This window comes from Haliaeetus albicilla, chromosome 7 (assembly GCF_947461875.1).
Source record: "Haliaeetus albicilla chromosome 7, bHalAlb1.1, whole genome shotgun sequence".
Lineage (NCBI taxonomy): Eukaryota > Metazoa > Chordata > Aves > Accipitriformes > Accipitridae > Haliaeetus > Haliaeetus albicilla.
This window is the reverse complement of record NC_091489.1, coordinates 3,684,252-3,693,421: the sequence shown is the minus strand read 5'-3', so window position 1 is coordinate 3,693,421 and position 9,170 is coordinate 3,684,252. Positions and strand designations below refer to the sequence as shown.

Here is a 9,170-nt window from a genome sequence, read left to right as displayed (position 1 = left end):
GTATGGGGGGGGGATCCACAGGGATCCGTAGGGATCGCTAGTGGGGAGTGGGCTGGGATCACTCGCGGGGGGGGATCCGGGGTTCCTTAATGGCACAGGGATGAGGATTAGGGGGCTCCATTGGAGTCATTATCGGGGGGGGTGTCCATCGGGGTCACTGGGGGGGGTCTATAGGGGTAGGAGGGATCCATAGGGATAGGGGGGGATCCTTGGGGAGGGGAGGAGAATCCCTAGGGATGGGGGGAGTCCCTAGGGATGGGGTATCCTTGGGAAGGGGGAGACCCGTGGGAATGGGGGGGGATCCCTGGGGACGGGGGGAGGATCCGTAGAGGTGGGGGGGGCCCATAGGGACTGGGGATCCGTGGGGATCGGGCATCCGTGGGGTCTCTGTAGAGGGAGCCGGGGGGGGGGTGGAAGCCCCGGCGCACCCGGAGGGAGGCCCCCCAAGCCCCGCCCCATCCCCGCCCCCGCCCCTCTCGCCCCGCCCACCCCCTAGCCACACCCCCTCCGCCCCCTCTCCCTCCTCCCGCCCCGCCCCGGCGCCCTCCGACAAGGTGCCGGCCCCGCGCGGCGGCGGCGGCGGCGGCGGCGGCGGCGACGACGATCGTTCCTCATTGGCCGCGCCCCGCACGGAGCCACCCCATTGGCGGTGGGCGCGGGGGCGGGCCGTGCGCGCGCCGGGTGCGGCGCCCCGCCCCTTCTCCCTCCCCCCTCCCCCCCCGCCCCCCCCCCCCGCCGCCTCGGGCCGCCGCCGGGCGGAGGGAGCGCCAGGCCCGGCCCGCCCCGCTCCCCGCTCCCGCTCCGGTCCGGCCCCGGCCCCGGCCCCGGCCCCGGGAGGGCGGGCGGCCCTGCCGCCGAGCATGGCGAGCCGCCGCCGGACCCCGCGGTGGAGCGGTGGGGGGCTCTGACCCGAACTCAGGCGGCCCGGACCCGACGGGCCTTCCCTGCCGGTAAGTAACCGACCGATCCACCCTTCGCGGGCTTCCCGGTCAGGAGCTCCCCGCTCCCGGGGTCCCGCCTCGCCGTGGGGCCCTGCAGCACCGGAGAAGGCGGGGGGGGGGGGGGGTGAGCCAGGGGACCCCGCCCCGGAGGACCCCGAAGGACCCCGATCCCGCCCCGCTCTGCTTTGGGCCCCCCCCCGGCCCTCAGGGGTCCCCCGATCCCCCCGGGACCCCCCCGCCCCCCCAACCCTAAAACCCCCCCGTGACCCCCTCCTGCCCCCCCCCCAGCCCCAGCAGATCCCCCACGACCCCCCCCCGCCCTATGGGAGACCCCCAGACCCTGACACCCCCTTTCCCCCCCCTCACTCTCCAGCTGCCCCCCCCTTTTTCCTGCTCCCCCCCCCCCCCCCCCCCCAATCCCCAGCCCTGATGCAGCACCCAGCTCCTGCAGGGGTTTCTCAGCCCGGGGGGTGTGTGTGTGTGTGCGCCCCCCCCCCCCCCCCGGGGGCTGGCATCACCCCCCCCTCCGCAGGCTGGCATCACCCCGGGGGGGGGGGGGTAGGCAGGGTGCAGCCCCCCCCCCAGCTGGGTCCCTGCATCCCTTTTGTTCGACTCCTCCAGGCCTTGCCTGCAGGCCTGCCTGCAGCGGGGGGGGGGGGGGGGGGGGGGGGCAGCACCAGGCAGACCCCCCCCCCCACACACACACCCCCGCAAGGCTCTGCCTGAGCCACACCAGCCTCTCAATGCGGGGGGGGACCGGGGGGGGGGTCCAGGAGGGTCCCACGGGGCGGGGGTCTGAGCCAGTGCCAGACGGTGTTTCCTCTTTCCATGGCGGAGGGAAGAAATCCCCGGCTCGGGTCCGGAAGCGGGTGCTGGGGTGCAAGTTGGGGGGGGGGGGTGTGACACGGCCCCCCCCCCCCCCCCGCCTCCCCTGGGTGCCAGTGGTTGGGTCGGACCCCCCCCTCCCCCTCCATGGCAACTGGGGGACGCAAACCGCTGGCCAGTACCCACCGTTGGTGGGTGCTGGTGGGGGTGTCTTGGTGTGAGTTTGGGGCAACCCCCCCCCAGTCTTTAGACCTGCTGTTGGAGGGGGGGTCTGGGGTGGTCCCTGGGGGGGACACACACACACAACATGGTGGTCCCCATCCCTGCCCTGTCCCCTCCCTCCATCAGCTTCAAGGGAGGGTGATGCAGCAAAACCCACCGCCCCTCTGGGGGGGGAGGGGGCAGCTTTGGGGTGCATGGGGGGGGCACCTCAAATCCCCTGTGCCCACCTGCAATCCAGAGATGATGGTGGGGATGGGGGGGGGGGGGGGGGGCTCCTGGGGGGGGTCCTGATGCCTTGGTGATATGTCCCAGGCTGGCCCTGGTGGGGAGGGGGGGGCTGGCAGTTGGGGGGTGGGGGTTGCCCCCCCCCCCATAGTGGCCAGTGGGGGGAGGCCTGGTTTATCCAGCGGGAAGGACTGGGGGGCGGCTGTCCCTCCCTGGGAAGTTGGGGGGGGGCCGGGGAGCGGATCCGAATCCGGGACCCTTCCAAGTCTTCCCTTGACTTACCCCACTGGGCGGGGGAGGGGTTGGTGCCAAGCTGGGGGACCCCCATTCCCCCCCCCCCCAGCCTCCCCTTTTCTGGGGGGTTTAACCCAGGACTCTGCCTTTTGGGGCTTGGAGACGCTCTGGAGATCTTGGGGTCTACGTGTTCCCCAGGGCGTGAGGTGGGTTTTTGGCTTGGGGGGGGGTGTCTGCTGGCCATGGGTGAAGTGCCAGCGTGGCCCCTGCCTCTCCCCTGTCCCCATCCCCCCCCCCCAGCGAGACCCCCGTGTGTCCTGTGCTATGAGCGTTCGGCGTGACTTCTCCGCGAGCAGTTGCAAATGAAAATGGAGGATATGTCTTTGTCTGGCCTGGATAACAGCAAACTGGAGGTAAGCGGCTCCCCTGGGCCTGTCCGTCTGTCCCCCTGGACGGTCCGTCTGTCCCCCCCCGTGGCCCCCACCTCCCTCCCTCATCTCTAACTGCCCCCCCCCTTGCCCCAGGCCATCGCGCACGAGATCTACACGGACCTGGTGGAAGATGCCTGCCTGGGCCTCTGCTTCGAAGTCCACCGGGCGGTCAAGTGCGGCTACTTCTTCCTGGATGACACGGACCCCGACAGCATGAAGGACTTCGGTGAGCACCCCGCAGCTCCCCGGGGACGGGGTGACGCTAGCAACGGGGAGACGGCGAGCGTCCCGCTCCCGGTGCCACCAGGAAAAGCCGCGGAAAGGCTGCGGGGAGGGATCAGTCGTCCCCATGCATAGGGATTTGGGCGCAAGCGGCGCCGAGGGGGATGAAACGCTTGGTAGCCCAAGTGTCCCCCCCAGCAGTGCCGGTGCTACCGGGACGTGGCTGTCCCGTCCCAGAGGAGCCATTTTGTAAACCCCTGAGTTGAACTGAACCCCAGAAATATTGCCTCAAGCTGCAGTGCTGTGCCCTGGGGGAGAGAGACCCCCCCCTTGCTGCACTGCTGCTGGTTTCAGGCCCCCGAAGCCAAGCTGAGGGTCTGGGAAGGGACCAGCGGCCTAAGGGACACCCCCCCCAAAAAGCAAAGCACCGGAGCCGGGGTGGCACGGGCCAGCGTCACCTCCGCAGCAGAAGCGGGTCTCGGGGTGGGGGCTGACGCGTGTGCTTCCCGCAGAGATCGTGGACCAGCCCGGTGTGGACATCTTCGGGCAGGTCTACAACCAGTGGAAGAACAAGGAATGCGTGTGCCCCAACTGCAGCCGCAGCATCGCCGCCTCCCGCTTCGCCCCCCACCTGGAGAAGTGCCTGGGCATGGGCCGCAACAGCAGCCGCATTGCCAACCGGAGGTGAGCGTGTCCCCCCGAAAAAGCTGGGCTGGGGGCTCCAGCGGTCCCCCCTCTGTAATGGGGAAACCAAGGCGCAAGGGGGGACTGAGGCTGTGGGGCTGTGTCTCTTCTCGGTGGGGGGGCGGTGCAGAGGATTTGGGCACCTCCATCTCAGCGCTGACAAGCCTGGGGTGGAAAGTAGGCACCTGGGCTCTCCCCCCTTCTTGCTTTTCACTGTGGGGGTGTGCGTCCTTGCCCCCCAACCCTGGAGTCTCACCTCCAGCTCCTCTTGCTTTAACCCGCTGTTTCCTTCCTTCCTGGAAAAACAAACCAGGAATCCTGGCTTCTCTGTTCCCCGCTTCCCTTAGTGGCTGCTGGGGACCCCTGTCTTGGATCTGGGGCTGGGACTGTCTGGGGTGGGCATGACAGTGCTGGCGGGGTGCAGAGTGGATCCCGGGGTGCCGGGAAGGATGCGGGATGGATCCCGGCTGTGGGTCCCTGACCTTCCTCCCCCTCCCCATACAGGATCGCAAGCAGCAACAACATGAACAAGTCGGAGAGCGACCAGGAGGACAACGACGACATCAACGACAACGACTGGTCCTACGGCTCCGAGAAGAAAGGTGGGGGGACGTGGGGTGTGTGGGTGCCAGCTTGGCCGGGGGTCCCTGGCCCCCGTGAGGGGTGGGGGACATGTCCCGGCTTCCCCGTGGCCCTTGAACCCCAGTCCTGGGCACGCGTGCAGTGGGTGGCAGGGTGCGAGCAGCCGAGTGTGGGGATCTCCGACTGCCCCACCCCATCCCTGGGGAGGGGAGCCTCCCGCCAGCAGGGGTGGAAGGTGGGCTGGTGGTGGCGGCTGCTGGGGCGTTTGGGGCTAAATCCACCAGAAAAGGTAAAATTTGTCCCTTCTCTGTCTCTCCCCATAGCAAAGAAGAGGAAATCGGATAAGGTGAGGGGGCCGGGGGGTGTTGGGGTGCTGCTGGGGGAGGGGGCCGGGGTGGGGGTGTGTGGAGGACACGGGGGGGGGGCACCTTGCACCCCCCAACACCCCCCGCTCTCGTTGCAGAACCCCAACTCGCCCCGCAGGTCCAAGTCCCTGAAACACAAAAATGGTGAGGGGGCGTGGCTGTTGTCGCCTGGGGGGGCGGGGTTTTTGCCGCCCGGAGGTGGGGCATCGTGGCGGGGGAGGAGCGTCGCGGCGGGGGCGGGGTTTGGGATGCTGGCAGGGAATGGGGCTGGGGCGGGGCATGCGGTGAAGGCGGGGTGTTTGGGGTGGGCGGGGTCAGGGGGTGGGCGGGGCACTGGCGGTGGGCGGAGCTTGTCCGGAGGCAGGGCTCTCCCTGGATGGGGCTAGTGGCAGCGTGGGGGGGTACCGGGGGGGCCAGGCTTCGGGCAGGGACCCTCCTCACCCCCCTCTTCTCTTCCAGGCGAGATCGGCGGGAACCCCGATCCCTTCAAGGTGAGCCTAGGGTGGGATGCGGTGGGGGGGGAGACGGTCCCCAGTCCCTCCTCTGTCCCCCCTGGGATGTCCCTGTCCCCCACTGGCCCTGACCCTGCTCTCTGCCCCCCCCCACAGTACAGCAACTCGGCGGGAATCAACTATGAGACACTGGGTCCCGAGGAGCTGCGGACACTGCTCACCACGGTGCGTGGTTGGGGGCGTGGGGTCGGTCACCGCGGGGGCTTGGGAGGCTCCGATGGGTGCAGGAGAAGCCCCATCTCCAGCTGGATGGCATGCAAGGGGACTGGGACTCCTGGGGTCTCTCCTGGCTGAGCTCTGTCCCAGCGGGGCTGGCTTCCAGGCTGGGAACAGGGACATTTGTGATCTGACCCCAGTGACAGGGACGTGCATCTTCTCTTAGAGAGGCCCTGCACCCCACTGGGCAGAAAGTCCCAATCCTGGGGGGACATGGTGGCTGCTCTGTCTGGGGGGACAGGACAGCACTGGGAGGTTGGGGTTCACTGGGACTGGGGAACCCATGGTGGAGCGCAGCCTGGGGGCCATGTGGCTGCTCCTTCGCCTGCTCACCCATCCCTTCTCTCCCCAGCAATGTGGGGTCATCTCTGAGCACACCAAGAAGATGTGTACCAGGTGAGAGTCCTGGGCTTTCCCTGCTCGGTGTAGGGCTGCGAGCGGCTTTGTAGGAGATCCCCAGGGTGCCCGGATTACCGTGGGAGCTGGGGGGGGGCAGGGGGCAGACAGCAAAATGCCTGACTCAACCCCATGCCTCCTCCATCAGATCCCTGCGATGTCCCCAGCACACAGATGAGCAACGGAGATCGGTCCGGGTTTACCTCCTTGGTCCCTCTGCGTAAGTGAGCACAGACACCCAGGGTCCACAAGGTCCCAGGGCCGCTGTCCTGGTGTGGGGATGGAGGGGGAGAGGCTGCGTGGGGTGCTCAGGTGGGGCTGGGGACAGGGACACCTCCCGGGGAGGCTTGGAGGGCACAGGAGCAGAGGGCCGGGGTTGGGATGTGCAACCCAGCTGGGTGGTGGGGAGCTGGGTCGAGCCCCTGGCATCCCCCTTGTATCGAGGGCTGCGGTACTGCGGACTCCGTCCCCCACCCCCCGTCCCAGGGGCTGGGGACCCCCATAACGCCTCTGCCCAGGTCCCTGCCCGAGGCGGAGGGCAGCGTGGAGAACGACAGCTTCGAGGTGGCGGAGAGCCAGGCCATCATGAGCCGGCTGCAGTGGGACGGCTCCTCCGACATCTCGCCCTCCGACTCAGCCTCCTCGAAAGCCAGTGAGTGTTGAGGGGGGTTGCAAATCCTCCTGCACAGACCCCTCTGCGGGGGAAAAACTGGGTGTTCCTGGTGTCTCCCCAGCACAAGAGGGGACAGACAGACAGACAATGGCTACCCAAAGCCGCCTCGAAGAGTCCTTCAAGTATCTGCTGGGACATCTTGTCACACACCTTCCTGGGGTGGGGGGAATGTTTTGGGGTACATTTTCCTGTGTATGGATCAGTGATGGAGGGATCCTCTGTGTTTTGGGGGGGCTTCTGCCAGCCCAGCTGTACCCTAACACCCCCATCTCCTCCCTTTCTCCCCGCCCCAGGTACAAACAACTCCGAGTCCCGCAAGACCAAGAAGAAGAAGCCCCACTTGGGGCTGGTGAGCGGCGCCCCGGGGCTTGCCTCCAGCAAGAAGAAGAAGCCCAAACCCCCTGCGCCCCACACCCCCAGCATCTACGACGACATCAACTGAGCCCAGCAGAGCTGATGGTGGGGGGGACGGACGGACAGACGGACACAGGCCGGGGCAGCCCCTCCCGCCCCGGCTGGGGCAGCCCCGCGATTCGGACACAAAGCGGGTACCCGGGGCGCGGAGGATGGAGGACTTGGCCATCGCTGCAGGGGGTGGGGTGGGGGTGGGGGGCTGGACTTGGGACCCCCCATTAGTGCCCCCCTTCCTTCCACCCCCCCCACCCCGGTGCCTCTATTTATTCTGTGACATAGTTTTTGTACGTGGGGCTCCCATCAGGGTTCTGAGGGAGCTTCTCACTTGGAGATGGGGGCACAACCCGCGCTTCCTTTCCCACTGCCCACCCAAAAACCAGCTGCGCCCCCCTCCCACACGCGCTCCTCCAGACCACCCTTACCCCAGCGGGGTGGGGGGCACCCAGGCCCCCAGGGCAGGTCCAAACCTGGGTGATGGAGGTGCAGATCCCTCCTGCCCCAGGGGTTTGGGGTCACCCCCCAACCTGGGGCTGCTCCCCGTCTCCATGCCCCGGGCTGGCACTCGCTGGTCGGGCTGGCTCAGGATGGGGGTGAGCATGGTGGAGGGGGCTTTTTCCTGCTCAGAGGAGCCAAGTGGGACTCCCATACACCCCCAATCTGCTGTAAGCAGCTGGATTTGGCTGCTGGACGTGTTTGGGGCCTGGCACTGCCTGCACAGGGCTTGCCTGGGTCAGGGCTGGGGGGGGTCTGCATGCTGCATCCTTCACATTTGGGGCTGTTTGTGGGGGACACCCTGGGCTACGTCCCCAGCTCGGTGCAGGGGGAGCTGCTGTGACCTTCCCTGCTCCAAACTGGCCTCTGTGTGGGGAGGGGGGACCCCAACCTGCCAGGGACATGCCATGTACCTGGCAGGGCTGGGAAATGCACCGTACCTCCACAGCCAGAGTGTGACCTGGGGGGGGGGGACACAGCCCAGCTTGGAGGCAAAGCCCCCCCCTACTTCGTATCCCCAGGCTGCTGGCCCAGGACAGCTCTGCGTCCCCATCCCCACGTGCCTGGGGACCTGCTGCTGCAGTCGGGGGGGTCCTTTGGGACCCCCCAATAGCTCTGGCTGGTGTTTGTACCCCCATGGACTCCAGTCTTTGGCTGGGGGGGGTGGCCAGGACCAGCGCCCCGCTGTGCGGGCCTGGGGAGGACAGGTCCCTCTGGCCAGATCCAGGTCTCCCACAGCCCACTGATAACCCGCCCCCCCCCCCCCGCTTCCAGCTGTTTTCCATCACAGGGGCTGTCAGGGACAGGGTTGGCTCAGTCTGCTCCGTTGTACCCCTCCAATGGCTGTCTCACATGCCGAGTTCTGCTATATGTCCCGGGGCGGGGGGGGGGGCTGCTTCTGTTGTCCCCCCCCCGCCCTGATGCCAGGGTGGGGTGGCTACTCCTTTTGGTGGGTCTTGCAAATTATGGTGCTCTCGACTCTGGATTCACTATTGTTTTAAAACTGCTGCTAAAGGCTAGTGCTGTGGCAGGACCTGGGGGAGGGTCCCCATGGAGCCCTGGGCACCCCAAACCCCCCGGGGGGGGCAACCCCCAGCTGCGTGGGGACCCCTGCACAGTCCCTCCCCGCTGCAGTCGGCGGTAGCTCCTGGCATGGCTTTTGGGCTGGGGGGGCCTGGCCACTGGAGCACGCTGAGCTGGCCTTCGCGTGCCCTGGGGCCTGAGGACAGGAGTCCAGGCACCCAGAAACATGGGGGACCACCTATGGGGCACCCCCCCCACCCTGCCCTGCAAACCGCCTGGGGAGGGCATGGTGACTGGGGGTGAGCGACACAACCTAAGCCCCTCCGGCTGCGAGAGGTGCCACAATTTGGGGTCCAAGGGGTGTAATGGGGCTGGGGGGGGCTTGGATATGCCCTGTCGTGTCCGTCCCCACCCCCCCACCCCCCAGGTCCATGTCCTTGCCCATGTGGCAGAGCCTGCGGCCGCCCGGGGCTCTCCTGGGCTTGAGACTTGTATTTTTGCGCACGTACTCCATCCCGTACGGGTAGTTGAGCCATTGTAAGGTCTGTGTGTCCCATTAGTGGGTTGTGGCTGCCCCTGTAAATAAAACTGCATCTTGACTTGGTATCTCTGGCTCATGGCTGCTGTGCGGTGCTGGCACCCTGCTTAATTAACCACAGGTAATTAAGCAGGGCCATTGTACCCCCACCTCTCATTGCCCAGCCTGGCTCCCA

At 67.5% G+C, this 9,170-nt stretch overlaps 1 protein-coding gene across 3 annotated transcripts; it reads left to right on the top strand.

Annotated features, from left to right (window-relative positions):
- The first annotated feature begins 724 nt into the window (after positions 1–724).
- ATXN7L3 (ataxin 7 like 3) lies at positions 725–9,063 on the top strand. 3 transcript variants are annotated; one of them, XM_069786595.1, is made up of 13 exons: positions 728–950; positions 2,748–2,860; positions 2,972–3,104; positions 3,613–3,784; positions 4,289–4,386; positions 4,690–4,712; positions 4,830–4,875; positions 5,191–5,222; positions 5,340–5,408; positions 5,812–5,855; positions 6,004–6,075; positions 6,374–6,507; positions 6,822–9,063. In XM_069786595.1, exons 2-13 carry the CDS (start codon positions 2,810–2,812, stop codon positions 6,968–6,970), a joined length of 1,023 nt encoding a protein of 340 aa, XP_069642696.1. In that variant the 5' UTR covers positions 728–950; positions 2,748–2,809; the 3' UTR covers positions 6,971–9,063. The 3 variants fall into 3 exon arrangements, with proteins under 3 accessions (XP_069642693.1, XP_069642696.1, XP_069642694.1); XM_069786592.1 differs by having other exon boundaries at positions 725–950; positions 4,690–4,875; XM_069786593.1 differs by lacking the exon at positions 728–950 and adding an exon at positions 2,610–2,653 and having other exon boundaries at positions 4,690–4,875.
- Positions 9,064–9,170: the final 107 nt, after the last annotated feature.